This window comes from Trichechus manatus, unplaced genomic scaffold (assembly GCF_000243295.1).
Source record: "Trichechus manatus latirostris isolate Lorelei unplaced genomic scaffold, TriManLat1.0 scaffold00094, whole genome shotgun sequence".
Taxonomy (NCBI): domain Eukaryota; kingdom Metazoa; phylum Chordata; class Mammalia; order Sirenia; family Trichechidae; genus Trichechus; species Trichechus manatus.
In genome coordinates this window covers 7,722,346-7,742,054 of record NW_004444030.1, presented here as the reverse complement: position 1 = coordinate 7,742,054, position 19,709 = coordinate 7,722,346, and the positions used below count along the sequence as shown (strand labels likewise).

The 19,709-nt window shown below is 42.2% G+C and overlaps 1 protein-coding gene across 5 annotated transcripts in view; it reads left to right on the top strand.

Annotated features, from left to right (window-relative positions):
• Window positions 1-39: 39 nt before the first annotated feature.
• Window positions 40-19,709, top strand: part of ALG9 (ALG9 alpha-1,2-mannosyltransferase) — a 124,850-nt gene continuing 105,180 nt past the window's right edge. For 3 of the 5 annotated variants that reach the window (XR_002824997.1, XM_023736970.1, XM_023736971.1), the window contains exons 1-4: window positions 52-250; window positions 1,453-1,591; window positions 2,433-2,567; window positions 5,682-5,752. Coding sequence is in view for 3 of the 5 variants with exons in the window: in XM_023736970.1 (XP_023592738.1) it covers window positions 117-250; window positions 1,453-1,591; window positions 2,433-2,567; window positions 5,682-5,752 (479 nt within the window). In the remaining 2 variants the exon portion in view is untranslated. Of the gene's footprint in view, window positions 251-1,452; window positions 1,592-2,432; window positions 2,568-5,681; window positions 5,753-18,490; window positions 18,503-19,709 lie in introns of those variants that run through there. The other 2 variants (XM_004382497.2, XM_023736972.1) reach the window with 2 other exon arrangements.

Here is a 19,709-nt window from a genome sequence, read left to right as displayed (position 1 = left end):
TTTTCTGCGCATGTCAAGGTATTTTGTCCCTCGGCGGACACCGTTTGCCAGCCGCAGCTATGTCTTCTCGCTCGCCGACTTTGTAGGGTCCCGAATTCTTTTTTTCCACGCTAGTCATGGCGAGCCGAGGGTCCCGACAGCGCTTGAAGGGAAGCGGCGGCAGCGGCGGGGACACGGCCGTTTCGACTGCGGACAAGCTGCGGGACCTACTGTGCAGCCGAGAAGCGGGCGCCATAGAGCATCGGACAGAGTACGTGTGCTAGCGCGATGGGGGCGTGGCCGGCCGGGTGTCGCAGCTCGGGGCTGCCCCTGGGAGGGTCTCTGGGTGCGCCGCGCGGGGCGTCGCTCGGCCGGGCCTCGACGCTGGGAGGCCACGGGTTACTCTTCAGCCAGGTCGTTTTTGCCTTTCCTGAGCAGGTCAACGTTCGCTCCTTGCCCCGTCTTAGATCGCTCCACCTTGGGTCTCTTCTCTAGTATAGAAACCTTGGAGAGTCAGTCTGTGATGCTTCTGGCCCAGGTCCAGAGTGGGTTGGCTTCCTGGGGTTTGAGTTAGCAGGGCCCCTGTCGAAGACATTGGCAAGACCGAAGACCGTACCTTTTACGACTGTTTCTCACTGCTTCCCTCATTCCCCGTAAAGTCCTGACCCTTTACTCTTCTATCGCCAAGGTCCGTGTTCCCCCGCCCAGCACGTGCAGCCAGCTTTCCCCAAGTCCGGGGTCCTGCAGGTTACATGGAAGGAGCTGTCAGCTTACGGAATTGGAGGTTATACCTTGCACATATTAGGCTTCTGTATATTTGAACTTGAGGGCAGTGGTAATTCAGTGGTAGAATTCTAGCCTTCAGTGCAGGAGACCGGTTGGATTCCCAACTACTGCAACTAAAGTGCAGCCACCACCCATCTGTCACTGGTGGTTTGCGGCTTGCTATGACGCTGCTCAGTGACGCTTCCAGACTAAGGCAGACTAGGAAGAAAGGTCTGGCGATCTATTTCCAAAAAATCAGCCAAGGGAAACCGTATGGTGAAAACTCTTTGGATCACGACTGTCCTATCCTGGTGTGCATGGGGTTGCCATGAGTGGGAGGTTGGACTTGAGGGCAGCTAACAAAAACATATATTTGAACAAATAGGTGAATGAAGAAAACCATGGAGAGTAAAGATCTTGTTAAGAAAGAAAATGAGAGCTTTTTTGCTTTCAAATAAGTGATTAATTGGCTTGGGACAAACGAGTGTCATAGGTGCAGCAAGCTAAAGTGTATGAATTAATTTACAACTTAAAAGCAGGAAGTGGACAGGGTTTTTAAAGACTTCTTTGTTCCTTCTACTCAGAACAACTAACGTTCACCTTTTTAGGAGAATAATGTTATTGCTTTGATGTCCCTTGCCTTTCTTGCTAGTTTTAGTCCTGGTTAGCAGGTCCTTCCTGACTTTTGTTTTTTTTGCTTCGGAGCAGGCTATCTGGGAACAAAGCAGGACAAGTCTGGGCACCCGAAGGATCTACTGCCTTCAAGTGTCTGCTCTCAGCAAGGTTATGTGCTGCTCTCCTGAGCAACATCTCGGACTGTGATGAAACATTCAACTACTGGGAACCAGTAGGTGATTTCTTTAAACTTTCCTTTTTTTTTCCTTGATTTGGCTGCTTGGGACCTTGTTACCAATCAAAATACAAGTGTGACTACTAGTAAAATGACTTTATTTTCACTGTTGTATTCTAAACTGATGATTTGTCAACTATTGAAGACCGTAGGTAGTTTGGTTGGTTTACTTAAATGTGTATTTTGTAGTTTTTTTTTTAAACCTTTTTTTTTTAATCAAAATAATACTTGGAGATAGTTTTTTAAGTTAATAACTACTACAAAACTGAAAAGAAAAACAGTAGCTCTCTGCTTCACTTCTCCTCATGTCCAAATCCCACAGAGTGGGATTCTTTTAACTCTTTTACCTTGTTATTCTGATATTTGCCTGAATAAAGAGTGTTGCTAAATAACATGCTTATACTGCTATTTCTTGATGTATACATTTTAGTCATTATCTGTTGACTTCCTACTATAGAAAATTCAGAGGTAAACTTTTTTGATCATATTTTATGATCAGTTAGTATAGTGTAGTTAGTATAAAAAATATAAGATTTAGAGTTTCTTTATTTTGGCTAATGACTGTTTTTAAAAACTTAAGTAGAGGATAAGATTCAAGCTTTCATTGCTGACCAAACAACAATCTTGTAGAATTTATAATGTCCTAATATCTTTCAATACTGTATTGGGTAATTTTGATTCTTTTCTTATCCCTTAGCTGCAAATCTTGCTAAGAATTTCAGCATTTTTGTGCACCTTTGTCTCTCTGTAATATTTCTATTTAGAAACTCCACCTGCATTCTCCTAACAAGAATTTCTGGCCAATGTAACCCCAAATCCATCTGTTTTGCACTTTTAGACGCACTACCTCATCTATGGGAAGGGATTCCAGACTTGGGAATATTCCCCAGTTTATGCCATTCGCTCCTATGCTTACCTGTTGCTTCATGCCTGGCCAGCTGCATTTCATGCAAGAATTCTACAAACTAATAAGGTAAGGGCAGGCCAACGTGGAAGCGGTCACAATTGATCAGGAGGTAAGTCTCTGGAATAGTTTTGAGAAGAGGACAAACTGGATTGGTAGTTAGGAGGGGACTTTTTTTGAAGTAGTCATTTATTCATTCATCGCTCAACAAGTATTAATGAGGCAACTTTCATTTGCCAGACACTGTGTTAAGTGTTGTGGATGTAACATTGAGTAAGTGTCTGCTCTCATGGAACTTACACTTTAATGAAGAAGATGAATATTGAACAAGTACTTACAAATGTGATGGTTCTTATGGAAGAAAAATAGAACGTGCAGTGGTGTAGCATATTAGGAGGACCTAATTTAAGCAGACTGCTGAAGGATAATCAGGAGTTAACTAGGCCCTAACCTGATTAGTTTGAAGAAGTTTGACTCTGATGTGTCTTGGCGGGGATTTCTTTGGGTTTATCCTGTTGGGAGTTTGCTCACCTTCTTGTATGTATAGGCTTATGTGTTCCCAAATTTGGGACATTTTCAGCTATTATTTTTTCAAGTACTTTTTTAGCCCTGCCTTCCTTCTTTCCTTCTGAGACTCTGATGACACAAATGCTAAATCATTATAGTCCTACAGGTCCCTGAGGCATTCTTTTTTTTTTTTCCAGTCTGTTTTCTCTCTTCTTGTTCAGATGGAATAATTTCTGTTGTTCTATGTTCCATTTCACTGATTCTTTCCTCTGTCCACTCCATTCTGTTGTTGAGCCCATCCAGTGAGTTTTTTATTTGGTTATTGTATTTTTTCAGTTCTAAAATTCCCATTTGGTTCTTTATGTCTTTCGTTTTTTTTGCCAGGACTTTCTATTTCTTTACTAAGACTCTCTATTTTTATTTGTTTCCAGCATGTTCTTAATTGTTTGCTGAAACAGTTTTAAGATGACTGCTTTAAAATTTTGCCAGCTAAATTCTAACATTTCTGTCATCTCAGTGTTGGCAGCTATTGATTGTCTTCTTTTATTCAGTTTTAGATCTTTCTGGATTTTGATATAATGAGTGATTTTCAATTGAAACCTGGGCATTTTGGGAATTATGTTATGGGACTCTGCATCTTATTTACGGGCCAAGCACGCTTCTGTACCACTCTGCTCCTCCAGATCTGATTTAAACCTTTTGTTTAAATCAGGAGCAGGGCGGGGCACCAACTTGTTACTGCCAGATGGGAGTAGAAGTCCAGGTTCCCCACTAGTCCTGTTGACACCCAAGGGGGAGTGACTGCTTGTTACTGCTGGGTAAGGACAGGCGTTCCAGTTCCCCCCTCCCCCCCGAGGCCTCCACTGACACCACAGGAGTGGAGTGTTGCCTTTCTACACTGGGAAATTATGAGAAGCGTAGCTCTGCTAGGTCTCCTCTGACACCATCGCAGTGGGGAGAGACGGGATAGCTCATTACTGCTGAGTGGAGAGGTGGAAGTCCAGGCTCTCCAAGTGGTGTACACTGACACCGTGGTAGGCTTTTTACCACCAGGAGAGGATGAAAGTCCTGGCTCCTTACTCAGCCTTTGCTGGCATGGGTGAGAGTGGACACACGTTTTTTTTCTGTTGTGTTTGGCTGGAGTAGAGCAGTTATTGTCTAAAGGTTTCCTGTCTTGCTAGGCTGCCCCTTTCCTGGTCGTTTGGCTAGAGAGAGTAGTCCTTTGTGGGGGCTTTTTTTGTCTGTGCCCATTGGCATTTCCAGGTTACCAGCTTCTTTAGCTCCAAGTCTGTAATGTAAGAGGCAAAAAGAAAACCCAGGGAAATCACCACCATGTCCTGAAGTCCCTAGACAGTTTGCCTTCTTCTCTCCACCTTTCAGAGTCTTCTTAGGTTTGATTTACATATAATGTCCAGGGTTTTTAGTTGTACTTAGCAGGGGGAATAGGGTAAAGTATAGCTAGTCTATACTTTCTGGAAGCAGAAGTCTCTGATGAGAGAACTGAAGGATAAGTAGCAACTGTCTAGGTAAAAGAAGGATGAAGGTTAAAGATAAGGCAGGAAATTGGGAGTAGCTTTCTAGGCTATTCTGTTCCTGAATACAATTATAATTTTATGTTGTTATTTAACTTGGGTTAATTTTTAACTTTCTGAATGTGTATTTGTATCTTCCCAATTAGCTGAGGAGTCTTTGTGGCTGGAATCCTTGAACAAAATTTATCTGTATTCCTAACAGCATCTACAATGGTACTCAGTGTATAATAGGTTTTCAGTACATTTTATTCAATGAATGAATAAATCTGGGCATTTACTGAATTGCTTTATTGAACTCATTTTGGGATTTTTTGGCTATAGTGATGAAGATGGAAAGTATTTCTAAGTTATAGCACATGTAGTAATCATACTGTGTATTTAAGTAGAGCTTATATTCTGAGGAATTCAGTGCTCTTAAACATGTACTGTAGAATAAAAGCTATTTGATATAAACTCTATTATTATTTTGATTTTTTTAAATCAATGTTCTTAATTAACAAAGCCACATTACAGAAGTTTGGAAGCTAGAAGGAAAAAATACTTACCTAATCCCACTATCCTTATATAGCTACTTTTACAGTTTTATTACATTTCTTTCCAGTCTTTCCATACTCAGGTACAGTTTCCATAGCTGTAACTCTAGTGTATAAATGATATTGTATTATGCATTTTCATTTAATATTTTTTAATAATCAGTACTCGATATGTTGTAGTTGTTTAAGAAATGCTTGTTGAATAAATGAGCATTATATTTTAAGAATTTTTCCACTGCCCTCATAACTATCAATTTTAATATCTGTATAATGTTCCATGAAAGAGATACAGCATAATTAGTCATTTCCTTATGTTGGACATTTTGTAGTTAAATTTTTTTTTTTTTTTATTGAAATTAATAGTGCTGCAATTAACATTTTCATAAATAGAGCTTTTGCCCACCTATATTTTATTTCTGTGGACTGGCATCATAGAAGTAGATATACTGAGTCTAGGGATATGACTGTTTTTATAGTTCTTGGTACATACTGCTTTTCAAAAAGACTATAACAGTTTATAATGTCATTAACAACAAATGAGAGTGGTTTCATTTTTAAGAGGTTTTGTAACTTATATCTGTAACTTCTATTTCCTTCTGGGTTTCTTTCAGATTCTTGTCTTTTACTTTTTGCGATGTCTCCTGGCTTTTGTGAGCTGTATTTGTGAACTTTACTTTTATAAGTGAGTATAAAACCTTTGCTTCTAAAAGTGCTGTAAGGAAGCTCAAGATAGCATAGTTATCTCTGATAGTCTAGGCAGTGATTAGAAATAGAAAATGCTTTCCTTCTAGCTCCTAATATTATATCTGAAGAGCGACTTCTTGTTTGAAATAAGCAGTTGGAGGGAATATTTTTAGTTATCACTTTCTTACCTAATGCTCATAACTACCTGATCGTCATATTATTAATTTGAATTCTGTTCACCCATATCTAACTAGTTCTTGGTAGGATTTAGTAGAACTTTATTTTTGGCCCTAGGATATAGGATCATGATTTCTCTCTTCCCCTAGAGCCTAAATGGTAGGAAACGTCCCAGTGTGGGCCTCACTGCTCTTATTTGCATCCAATATATTGTCTTTCACAAAGTAATGATTGACTGATTGAACATTAGTGGAAGTATTGAGCATTTAAATGTTCCAGTAATAAAAATAGCCACCTTTTTTACATGACATTTTATTTTGATAATGATCTAAAAGGTATTTGGATCTAATGAGCATTATTAAAATCTTTCCAAGGTCAGCACAGAAAAATCAGTCAGGTTTCTATACATCAGCAGTGAACATTCTGAAAAGAAAATTAAGGAAACAATTGCATTTACAGAAGCACCTAAAAGAATGAAATACCTAGGAATAAATTTAGCCAGGGAGGTGAAAGACTGCTATGATGCTGAAAACTATAAAGCATTACTAAAAGAAATTAAAGATGACCGAAATAAATGGAAGGACATTCATATTCATGGATTGGAAGAATTAATATTGTTAAGATGTTGGTATTATCTGAAGCAAACTATAGATTCAAAGCAATCTCATCAAAATTCCAACAACCTTCTTTGTGGAAATGGAAAAGATAATCCTCAAATTTATATGGAAATGCAAGGGGCCTTGAATACCAAATCATTCTTGAAAAAGAACAACAAAGTGGGAGGACTCACACGTCCCGATTTCAAAACATACTATAAAGCTACAGTGGTCAAAACACTCTGGTACTGGCCTGATGATAGACAAATAGACAAATGGAATAGGCTTGAGAGTCCAGAAATAAACCCATACACCAGTGGTATGATGGTTAAGGTTATGTGTCAACTTGTCTAGACCATGATTCTTGGTTTGGCAGATACGTAATCATTCTCCATTTTATGATCTGATATGAACAGACAGTCAGTTGAAAGGGGAGTTTCCTTGAGGGTGTGGTCTGCATCCAGTATGTATGGATGGTCTGGCAAAGCTCGTTCCCTCTTGATCTACATCTGACTCGTCATCCTCTGACCTCTGGTTCTTGGGACACAAGCCAGCAGCCTGCTGCCTGACCTGCAGGTTTTGGGATTTGCTAGCTCCTGCAGCCCTGTGAGCCAGCAGCCTGCTGTTTGACCTGCTAGTTTTGAGTCTGTCAGCCCCTGCAACCATATGAGTCAGGAGAAGCCTCGAGCCTGACACCTGACTCACAGATTTGGGACTTCCCAGTGTCCCCAATTGTAGAAGCCATTTTCTTGAAATAAATCTCTCCATATATATAATTATATATAAATAGACACTTCAGTGGTTCTGCTCCTTCAGAGAACCCAGCTCCTCCAGGGAACCCAGCGTAAGACATCTGGTACCAAGAGTTGTTCTAGAGGAACAAAATTGTAATTGGTTCTTAAGTCTGGTTAGTCTTAAAGGCGCTGATGACTCTGCCTCCAGTAGTAAACAGGGCACTGCTAATCCCTGGCATAAAATGGGAATAGAAATACGTAAAATGTCACCACACGAAGGGTAAGACAGTGCACAATACTGGGGAAGCCAGCACAACTTGTACAAGGCAAGGTCATGGAAGCTCGATCGGCACATCCAAACTCCCTGAGGGACTGAATTGCTGGGCTGAGGGCTTTGGGGACTATGGTCTCGGGGAACATCTAGTTCAGTTGGCATATTTTATAAAGAAAATGTTCTACATTCTACTTTGGTAAGTAGCGTCTAGGGTCTTAAAAGCCTGTGCGTGGGCATCTAAGATACAGCACTGGTCTCATCTGTTTGGGAACAAGGGAGAATGAAGAAAACTACAGATACAAGGGAAAGATTAGTCCAAAGGACTAACGGACCACAACTACCATGACCTCCACCATACTGAGTCCAGTACAACTGGGTGGTGTCCGGCTACCACACTGACAGCTTTGACAGGAATCACAATAGAGGGTCCCAGACAGAGCTGGAGAAAAATGTAGAACAAAATTCTAACTCACAAAAAAAGACCTGACTTACTGGCCTGACAGAGACTGGAGAAACCCTGATAGTATGGCCCCTGGGCACCCTTTTACCTCAGTAATGATGTCACTCCTGAGGTTCACCCTTCATCCAAAGATTAGACAGCCCCATAAAACAAAACGAGACTAAAGGGGCACACCAGCCCAAGGGCAAGGACTAGAAGGCAGGAGGGGACAGGAAAGCTGGTAATGGGGAACTCAGGGTCGAGAAGGGAGAGTGTTGACATGTCATGGGATTATTAACCAATGTCATAAAACAATATGTGTACTAACTGTGTAATGAGAAGCTAGTTCTGTAAATCTTCTAAAGTACTATAAAAAAAAATATCACCACCACTGGATCAAATACTTATGAGAGATAAGACTCTGAGTAATAACATAATTGATACTTTTCTACAATTATGTCAGAATGAGAAGTACAAGGAAGCTAGCTAGTTGGGCCTGTTTTCACTAGACAAAGTGGTGAAAGAAAGGGATGAGCTCAGAGCTTCAGAGTCACAGTTCAAGTGCTACATACAAGACCTGAAAGTTGCCACTTGTGCTCTGAAAGAAAGCCTTATTTCTTGTAGTAACAGAGTTGATATTGCCAAAAACCAAACCCAGAGTCTTATCATAAGAGTGGCTAAATTACAACACCACCTAAATTCCCAATCTCAAATGGTATCTGAAGTTAAAACAAGAGTATTGATTGGGAAGAAATGGTGTCCTGAAACTTGGGATGGGAACATATGGGCAGATAATCAGGAAGCTGGGAGTATTGAGCCCCTAAATTCTGTTGAATCACTCTTGCCAAATGAACCAGCGTTCTTATTCCCTCTGAAGAGATTACTCCATCTTTGTCTACTAAGCCACCTTCCCCAGTAAAACCATTATCCCTTCCACCCTCATCTGATGAGATTAACCCAGCTGTGCCTGAAGAGTCTTTGTCCGAGATATCACCTGAGGTATTGCCTGGGGCATCACCTGTGGCAGATGCCTTACAAGACATTGCTGTATGACCCCAGGACCCACTCCCACCACTCATTTTTGCGTCTAGACCTATAACTAGACTTAAGTCCTTGGAGCCCCAAAAATAGAAGTACAAATTGTGACCCAGGAGGAGGTACACTACATTCCAAAAGAACTGCGTGATTTTTCTAATATATACAAACAGAAACCTGGGGAATATATGTGGGAATGGCTATTAAGGGTGTGGGATAATGGTGCAAGGAACGTAAAGTTGAATCAGTCTTGAGTTTATTGATATGGGCCCACTAAGCACATATTCTTCATTCAGTGTTTCAGCTTGAGAGGTTAGGAAAGGATCTAATAGTTTATTTGGTTGGCTCACTGAAGCATGGATTAAGTGGTGGCCTACACTAAATCGAGTTGAAATGCCAGACCTGCCTTGGGATATTATAGAAAAAGGTATCCAAAGGCTTAGGGAAATTGGCATGTTAGAGTAGATTTATCAGGTTAGACCCACAGACCCGTACGTGGAGTGCCCAGAGGACACACTTTTTACCACAATGGTTAGGAACAAATTTCTGAAGGGAGCCCAAGCATCCTTGTCTTGGAATGAATTGTGTCCCCCAAAAATGTGTCAACTTGGCTAGGCCATGATTCCCAGTATTGTGTGATTGCCCACCATTTTGTCATCTGATGTGATTTTCCTGTGTGTTGTAGATCCTACCTCTATGATGTTAATGAGGCAGGATTAGTGGCTGTTATGTTAATGAGGCAGGACTCAATCTACAAGATTAGGTTGTGTCTTAAGTCAATGTTTTTTGAGAAGTAAAAGAGAGAAGCCAGTAGAATGACAGGGGAACTCATACCACCAAGAAATGAGCCAGGAGAATAGCTCGTCCTATGGCCCCAGGGTCCCTGCAGTGAGAAACTCCTTGACCAGGGAAGATTGATGACAAGGACCTTACCCCAGAACCAACAGAGAAAACCTTCCCCTGGAGCTATCACCCTGAATTCAGACTTCTAGCCTCCTCGACTGTGAGAGAATAAATTCCTCTTTGTTAAAACCACTCACTTGTGGTATTTCTGTTATAGCAGCACTAGATAACTAAGACAGTACTTGAAGATGGCTGTGATTGCTATTTTATGTAAGTCAGATTTGATAGTGGGAACTGCCCTAACTGAATTAAGACACCCAGCTACAATGGGGCTGATTGGGCCCCGGGTGGTGTGGACCAAGTGGCAGCACTTAATCAACAAAGATGAGGTGGGCACGGGTACCTTAATGGACAGCAGAGAATCAAAGCTGTAATCAGAATAGTCTGACTTGTGTGGACTTAACGGCGTTGGCTGCCTAGTCATTGTGATAGTTAAGAATGTGTGTCAACTTGGCTGGCCCATAATTTTCAGTGGTTTGGCAGTCATATAATGTTGTGATCACCCCCATGATGGGATCTGCATTGAATATAAATTCTGGCAAGGCTTGTGGCTTTTGCTCGTTCTGGATCCTGCAGCTGGCTCCTGTTTGTCTGACCTCCAGTTCTTGACTTGAGCTAGCAGCTTACCTGTGGTCTTGCCTGCTGATCTTGGGATTTGTCAGCCTTCACAGCTTGTGAGCAACAGCCCTGCTCTCTGACCTGCTGGTCTTGGGTTCACCAGCCCCTGCGGCTACATGAATCAGGAGGAGCCTCCAGCCTGACCCACGGACTTGCAACGTTCCAGTCTCTACAACAACGTGAGCCGTTCCCTTGATATAAATTTCTCTATGTATTTATATGCTTTACTGGTTTTGCTTCTCTAGAAAACCCAGCCTAAAACAGTCATGGTGCCCCTAGGAGTGGAATAGATGGGAAATCTACTAAATATTTATTTGACCTGTACAAGCAGAAGAATTCTAGGCCAAATGAATGGCAGTCTAACTCGAATCGCCAGAATAGAGAATCACAGCCCTTCAGTCAATTCCCTGACTTGGGCCAGTTTACAGACCCACAATCCCTTGAATGAAGTGGAGGCTAGGTCCCTTGAGGAAAGACCCCACTACACTTTCAGAAGTTTGTACTGTTTATCCTTCTCCCAGCCTTCACCACAGTGATCTTTTACGAGAGTGACTGCTCATTGGGCAAAAGGAAATAATCATACTTTTCTGGGATTACTGGACACTGGCTCTGAACTGACACTAATTCCGGGAGACCCAAAACGTCACTGTGGCCCACCAGTCAGAGTAGGGGCATATGGAAGTTAGGTTATTAATGGAGTCTAAGTTTAGGTCCGTCTCACAGTGGGTCCAAGGGGTCCCTGAACCCATGCTGTAGTGATTTCCCCAGTTCCAGAATGCAAAATTGGAATAGACATACTAAGCAACTGGCAGAACCCCCACATTGGATCCCTAACAAGTGGAGGAATGGCTGTTATGGTAGGAGGAGCCAAGTGGAAGCCATTAGAACTGCCCCTATCTAGGTAAATGGTAAACCAAAAGCAATACCATGTTCCTGGAGGGTTTGCAGAGATTACTGCCACCATCAGGGACTTGAAGGATGCAGGGGTAGTGATGCCTACCATATCCCCGTTCAACTCTCCTATTTGGCCTGTGCAAAAAACAGATGGGTCTTGGAGAATGTCAGTGGATTATCGTAAACTTAACCAGGTGGTGACTGATTGCATCTGCTCTTCCAGATGTGGTTTCATTGCTTGAGCAATTAATACCTCTCCTGGTGCCTGGTATGCAGCTACTGATCTAGCCAGTGCCTTTTGCTTGATTCTGGTTTTGAAGAATCACCGGAAAGAGTTTGCTTTTATCTGGCAAGGCCAGCAATACACCTTCCCTGACCTATCTCAGAGGTATAGCAACTCTCTAACACTATGCCGTAATTTAGTCCTCAGGGAACTCGATCACCTTTCCCTTGCACAAGATGTCACACTGGTCCATTACATTGATGACATTAAGCTGGTTGGACCTAGTAAGGAAGTATCAATGACTCTAGACTTATTGGTAAGACATTTGCATGCTAGAGGGTGGGAAATTAATCTGAGAAATTCAGATACCTTGCACCTCAGTGAAATTTCTAGCATTTCAGTGATGTGGGGCATATTGAGAAATTCCTTCTAAAGTGAAGGATAAGTTGTTACATCTGGCCCCTTCTACAACTAAAATGGAGGCATAACGCCTGGTGGGCCTCTTTGGATTTGGAGGCAACATATCCTTCATTTGAGTGTACTGTCTGGCCTGTTTATGAAGTAACTTAAAAAGCTGCTAGTTTTTAGCAGGGCCAAGAATAAGAGAAGGCTCTACAGCAGGTAGAGGCTGCCATGCAAGCACTGTGCCATGTGGGCTATATGATCCGGCTGATGCAGGGGTTCTTGAAGTGTCAGTGGCAGATAGAGATGCTGTTTGGAGTCTTTGGCAAGCCCGTATTGGTGAATCACATCGCAGACCCTTAGGATTTTGCAGTAAAGCCCTGCCATCCTGTGCAGATAACTACACTCCTTTTGAGAAACAGCTTTTGGCTTGTTACTGGGCCTTAGTAGAGACTGAATGCTTAACCATGGGCCACCAAGTCACCAAGCGATTTGAGCTGCCCCTCATGCACTGGGTGTTGTCTAACCCACGGAATCATAAAGTCAGACATGCACAGCAACACTCCATCATTAAGTGAAAGTGGTATATACGAGATTGGGCTCGAGCAGGACTTGAAGGCACAAGTAAGATACACAAGCAAGTGTCCCAAATGCCCACTTTCCCCACTCCTGTCATATTATCTTCCATCTCCCAGTTTGCACCTGTGGCCTCACAGGGAGTTCCTTACGATCATTTGACTAAGGAAGATAAAACGCATGACTGGTTTACAGATGGTTCTGTGTGATAGGCAGGCACCACTCAAAAGTGGAGAGCAGCAAGCACTGCAGCCCCTTTCTGGGACCTCCCTGAAGGTCAGTGGTGAAGGGAATCCTCCCAGTGGGCAGAACTTTGAGAAGTGCACCTGGTTGTTCATTTTGCTAGGAAAGAGAGATGGCCAGATGTGCAATTGTATCCTGATTTGTGGGCTGTGGCCAGTGGTTTCACTGGATGGTCAGGGACTTAGAAGGAACATGATTGGAAAATTGGTGACAAGGAGTTATGGGGAAGAGACATGTGGATAAACCTCTCTGAACAGGCTAAAGGAGTAAAGATAATTGTGTTTCATGAGAATGCTTGCCAAAGGGTGACTTCGGCAGAGGAGGATTTTAACAATCAAGTGGATAAGATTATGTGTTCTTTGGATACCAGTCAGCCTCTTTCCTCAGTCACTCCTGTCATTGCCAGTGCGCTTACAAACAGAGTGGCCATGATGGCAGGGATGGAGGTTATGCATGGGCTCAGCAACATGGTCTTCCAGCCTCCAAGGCAGACTTTCCTACAGCCACTGCTGAGTGCCCAGTCTGCCAGCAACAGAGACCAATGCTGAGTCCCCAATATGACACTGTTTCTAGGGACAATCAACCAGCAATCCAGTGGCAGATTGATTACATTGGACCACTTCCATCATGGAAAGGGCAGCATTTTTTTCTTACTGGGATAGACACTTACTCTGGATGTGGATTTGCCTTCCTTGCATGCAGTATTTCTGCCAAAACTGCCATCTGTGGCCTCACAGAGTGCCTTATCCACTGTCAAGGTATCCCATACAGTATTGCCTCAGATCAAGGAACTCATTTCACAGCAAATGAAGTACAGCAGTGGACCCATGCTCATGGAATTCACTGGTCCTACCATGTTCCCCATCATCCTGAAGCAGCTTGCTTGATAGAACAATGGAATGGCCTTCTAAAGACGCAATTATGGCACTAGGTAGGTGGCAGTACCTTGCAGGGTTAGGGCAGTGTCCTGCAGGAGGCTGTATATGCTCTAAATCATCGTTCATACCTAGGATACAGGGGTCTAGGAATTAAGGGGTGGAAATAGGAGTGTCACCAGTCACTATTACCCCTAGTGACCCTTTCACATCATTTTTGCTTCCTGTCCTCAGGACCCTATGCTTTGCAGATCTAGACTTCTTGGTTCCAAAGGGAGGAATGCTCCCACTAGGAGACACAACACTGATTCCACTGAACTGGAGGTTAAGAATGCCATCCGGCCACCTTAGGCTCCTTACGCCTCTGGATCAGTAGGCAAAGATCAAGGTTACTGTATTGGTTGGTATGGTTGATCCTGATTACCAAGGAGAAGTTAGATTGATATTACATGATGGAGGTAAAGAAGAGTATGTCTGGAATACGGGAGATCCTTTAGGACATCTCTTAGTACTACTGTGTCCTGTGATTAAAGTCAATGGAAAACTACAGTAACCTATTTCTGACATGACTAATAATGGCACAAATCTTTCAGGAATGAAAGTTTGGGTCACCCCACCAGGCAAAGAACCACAACCAGCTGAGGTGCTTGCTGAGAGTAAAGAGAATACGGAATGGTTGGTGATGGAAGGTAGTTCTGAATACCAGTTGCAACCTTGTGACCAGTTACAGAAATGAGGACTGTAATTGTTATGAGTATTTCTTCCTTGTATGTGTGCACCAAGTATCGTAGTCTTCAAAATGTAAGCTGTAAATGGGGCTAGTATGTTTTCGGTTCCACACGTTAGTTGTATCATGTTAGGCACAAGTATGATTTTATAATTGTCTTTATTTAGAGATTATACATGGTTTAAGGAGATATGTACAGGTGCCAGGTTGATAAGGGGTGGACTGTGATGGTTAAGGCTATGTGTCAACTTGGCTAGGCCATGATTCTCAGTGGTTTGGCAGATATTACATAATCATTCTCCATTTTTTGATCTGATGTGAGCAGCCAATCAATTGAAAGGGGAATTTCCTTGGTAGTGTGGCCTGTACATGTGGATGTTCTGGCAAAGCTTGTTCCCTCTCAGTCCTGCATCTGACTCATCATTCTGTGACCTCTGGTTCTTGGGACGTGAGCCAGCAGCCTGCCACTTGATCTGCAGGTTTTTGGATTCGCCAGCTCCCACAGCCCCGTGAGCCAGCAGCTTGCTGTCTGACCTTCCAGTTTTGGGTTTGTCTGCCTCTGCAACCACGTGAGTCAGGAGATGCCTCCAGCCTGATGACTGCTCCAGGAATTTAGGACTTGATGGCCTCCACAACTGTGTGAGCCATTTTCTTGAAATAAGTCTCTCTTTATATATATTTTTATATATATGTTTCACTGGTTTTGCTCCCCTAGAGAACCCAGCCTAAGACATATGGTCAGTTGATTTTTGACAAGGGTATTAAGTCCATCCAGTGGGAAAAGAATAGTCTCTTCAATAAGTAGTGATGGGACAACTAGATTCCACATGTAAAATAAGTAAAGCTGGACCCATAACTCGCAACATATATGAAAATTAATGCAAAATTGATCAAGGATCTAAATGTAAGAACCAAAGCTATAAAATTCTTAGAAGGAAATAGGTGTAATGCTTTGGGATCTAATTTTTGACACTAAAAGCATGAGCAACAAAATACAAAATAGATAAGTTAGATTTCATTAAAATTAAAAACTTTTGTACTACAAAACTCTGTATCAACAGAGTGAAGAGACAACCTACAGATTGGGAGAAAAATTTTGGGAGCCATATATCACATAAAGGTTTAAATTCCAGAATATATAAAGAATTCCTATGACTTAGCAACGAAAAGACAAATAAACCAACCAAAAGATGGGCAAAGGACTTGAATAGACATTTCACCAAAGAAGATACACAACTGGCCAACAAGCATGTGAAAAGATGCTCAAAGTCATTAGTCATTAGGAAGATATAAATCAAAACTAGAATGAGATACCATTTCACTCCCGCTAGGAGAGCTTTATCAGAAAAGTGAAAACTAACAAAGGGTTGCGAGAATGTGGAGAAATTGAAACCCTCATCTGTTGCTGGTGGAATTGTAAAATGGTACTGCTGCTATGGAAAACAGTTTGGTAGTTCCTCAAAAAGTTGGACATAGAATTACCATATGACCCAGAATTCCACTTCTAAGTATATACCCAAAATAATTGAAAGCAAGAATGCAAACAGATATTTGTATATCAGTGTTCATTGCAGCACTATTCACAATTGGTGGAAACAGCCTAAATATCCAGCAGCGGATGAATGGCTAAACAAAATATGATATATACATGCAATGAAATATTATTCAGTCATAAAGAGAAATGAAGTCCTGATACATGCTACAAAACTGATGAACCTTGAAAATGTTATGCTAATTGAAGTAAGTCAGTTACAAAAGGACAAATATTGTTTGATCCTACTTATGTGAAATATATAAAATTTAGCAAATGTATACAGACCGAAGTTCTATTAGTGGTTACCAGGAGTGGGAGGGAGGGATAAAGGGAGAGTCATTGCTTAGGGCTCATTGAATTTCTATTAAGGGTAATAGAGAAAATTGGCAACAGCAGTGATGGTTGCACATGATGAAAGTAATTAATGTCACTGAATTACACATGTAAAAAATGTTGGAACAGCAAATATTATATATATTTTTACCCTGCAAATTTTTTTTCCCACTCCAAAACAGCTATTATCAGGTTAAAGAAAAGCTTTGGCCTTCTGGATGGAAGGGAGGAGAAAAAAGAAAGCCAGTGTTGCTTCTGAGGATTGTAACATTAAGTTGACCTTCATATACATGATTTGGGGCCTGAATTCAAATCACCACATGGTCCCCAAAATTCCAAGTTGAGAATTTATTTAATTTTTTTCTGAGTTGGTAGCGTCCTCAGGCATCTTGCAAAAGCAAATGTAAAATTTCTCTTGAGAAATGGACCCTTAACTCAGGTATCAAAGAATTACTTGTTTACTTGAACAAGAATACTGTTGTTCTAATGAACAAAAGATTATAATAAAAATAAATCCCAAAGCACAAATGGGAACGAAAGTCATAAGTGAGAGCCAGAAGAATGATAACAGAAAGTTGACCCACAGAACTTTATTTCTTGGTCAATATTGTATTGCAAGTCCTAGCCACAGCAATAAGACAGGAGAAAGGAATAAAAGGTATCCAGATTAGAAAAGAAGTAAAATTCTCTCTATGTGATCCCATATATACAAAATCCCAAAGAGTCTATAAAAAAACTTGTAGAGCTAATAGAGGAATTTAGCTACTAACTGGGAGAATATCTTCAGAAACCATATATCCAATAAGAATCTAATAACCAAAATATACATAAAACTTCAACAACTTAACAACAGAAAGACAACCCAATCATAAAATGGGCAAAGGACTTGAATAGGCATTTCACCAAAGAGAACATTCAAATGGCCACCAAACACATGAAAAGATGCTCAGCGTCTTTTCCATCAGAGAGATGCAAATCAAAACCACAGTGACATACCATTTCACTCCCATCATAATGGCTAAGATTAAAAAACAAAACAAAAAAAAACAAAATAACAAATGTTGGTGAGGATATGGGAAAATTGGAACCCTTATCCATTGCTGGTGAGAATGCAAAATGTTAACAGCTGTTGTGGAAAACAGTGTGGTGGTTCTTTAAAAAACTAAAAATAGAACTATCATATGACCCAGCAATTCCACTCCTAGGTATATAGCCAAAAGACTTGAAACCAGAAACTCAAACACAGACTTGTATACCAGTGTTCACTGCAGCACTATTTGCAGTAACCAAAGGATGGAAACAATCTAAATGCCTATCAACAGATGAGTGGATAAACAAAATGTGGTACATACATACAATGGAATACTACTCAGCCAGTAGGAGAAATGAAGTCTTGATACATGGTACAATATGGATGGAGCTTGAAGACATTATGCTAAGTGGAGTAAGTCAATCATAAAAGGACAAATATTGTATGACTTCAGTTATATAACAAGACAAAAAAAGGCAATGTATAGAGACCAAAGTTTATTAGTGGTTACCAGGGATGGCAGGGAGGGGGAAAGAAGGGGTTCATGGTGATGGAAAAATCATATTGATTAAAGGTAGGGTTGCATAGCCAGTTATTGCAATTGCTATCAAGAAGTTGTACACCTGTAAAAAGTTAAATTGGCAAAAGTTGTGTGATATAACAATAACAAAGAGTAGCTGCTGAAGCTGCTTATGTACCACCAAACACCTCATGGGATTTGATTCCTTGGTTTGGAGCTTTAGGGTCTTGCTTTCATGAGATATCCCAGTTAATTGGCCTGATAACATGTTGAGTGCTTCTGTTCTACCTCCTAATTCTTTGTGTAATGTCTGGGGTCTTAAAAGCTTGCTAGCGGCCATCTCAGGCACAATAATTGATCTCTGTTTGCCTAGAACAACAAAGGAAGAAGGAGAATCAGGAATAGAAGGAGGAAATGGAATGTGTGGCTAACCGCCTTCATGAACAACTGCCTCTTTTGCCATGAGATCAGAAGAACTGGATGGTGCCTGGCTACCATTACTGAACATCTTGATTAAAGGTTCTGTAGAAGAATCCTGACCAAGGGGGGCCAAGATGGCAGAGTAGCCAGATGCTTCCAGTGGACCCTCTTACAACAAAGGCCCAAAAAAAACAAGTGAGTTGATTACATATGGCAATCTGGGAGCCCTGAACATCAAATGCAGAGTTGAGGAACCGGACTGAGTGGTAGGGGGAGGGAGAGACAGTTCAGAAGCAGCGGGGAATTGCCAGAACTGACCTGGTGAGAGCCTGAGCCCTTCAGGCCTGATCAGCTTGGGGGTGAGCGGTGAGGCAGGCAAGCGGTGGTGCTCGGGAGGCGCATTTTCCCCACCGGGAGAGACCCAGCACCAGAGTGTCTCCGCGGCCACCCAGGACCACTGAGAAACAGCCCTGGATCGGCGAAAGATAAGTAATTGCGTACGGCCTACTGCGTGGATCAAAAACAACCCCCCTTAGGGAGAAATCTCTCTGCTATTTACCTCCCCACTCCCTGCTCTGCACTGGGTCCTGGACCGGCAATTTTCGAGTTCCCTGGGCCAGAAGTAGGATCCGTCACACACCCGGAGCCATTCTCCCTGCCTTGGAGAGTGAACAAATTAACAAACAGAGGAAAAAAATAAACTGCCAGCTCCCCTAAGCCAGGAACCCATGGTAGGCACAGCTCCTTCGCCTAGGCACAGGCATAAGGGATCCATGGACTTTGAGTGCCTTTCCCTCTGGATAGACTTGTGTGGGCCCATCTCAACACTGTAGGCCCTCCTTACCGCAGTACAACACGGTATATACTGGAACTCTAACTTAAGCTATTTCAGCTGTGAGGTGGCAGGTTCTTGAGATTTGACACTGCTCTGCCCATTAAGCAGGGTCTTCACCTACCCACATCAGGGGCTTGAGGACTGGTGGCTCCACCCACACCACCTAGTCACCTGCGTTAGAGGCCCATGAATAAGAGCTGCCCCCCAGTCCTTATGGCCAACAGCATTAGCTGCTCATAGTCTGGCTTCAAAACCCACCCACCTATGTGCTCTCGGGAACAGGGACCTGCCTTCCTCCTGGACACTCGGGGGCGGCCGTCAGCCCCCTCTCTTGCTCAGAGTGTGTCCCCCTGCTGCAGCAGATGCCTGTGCCTACACCAATCACCCATGCCTGTCTAGGACTGTAAGTGAGAGCCTACACCACACACTTGGTGGCTATCTACATGGGCACCTGAGCTGAATCCATACAGGAGGAGTGGGCGGACTCCTGAGCTCATATACCTAGTAATGATCTAACCACCTGATGACAGGACATTAGAGCTTCAAAGGTGCCAATAATCAAACTAG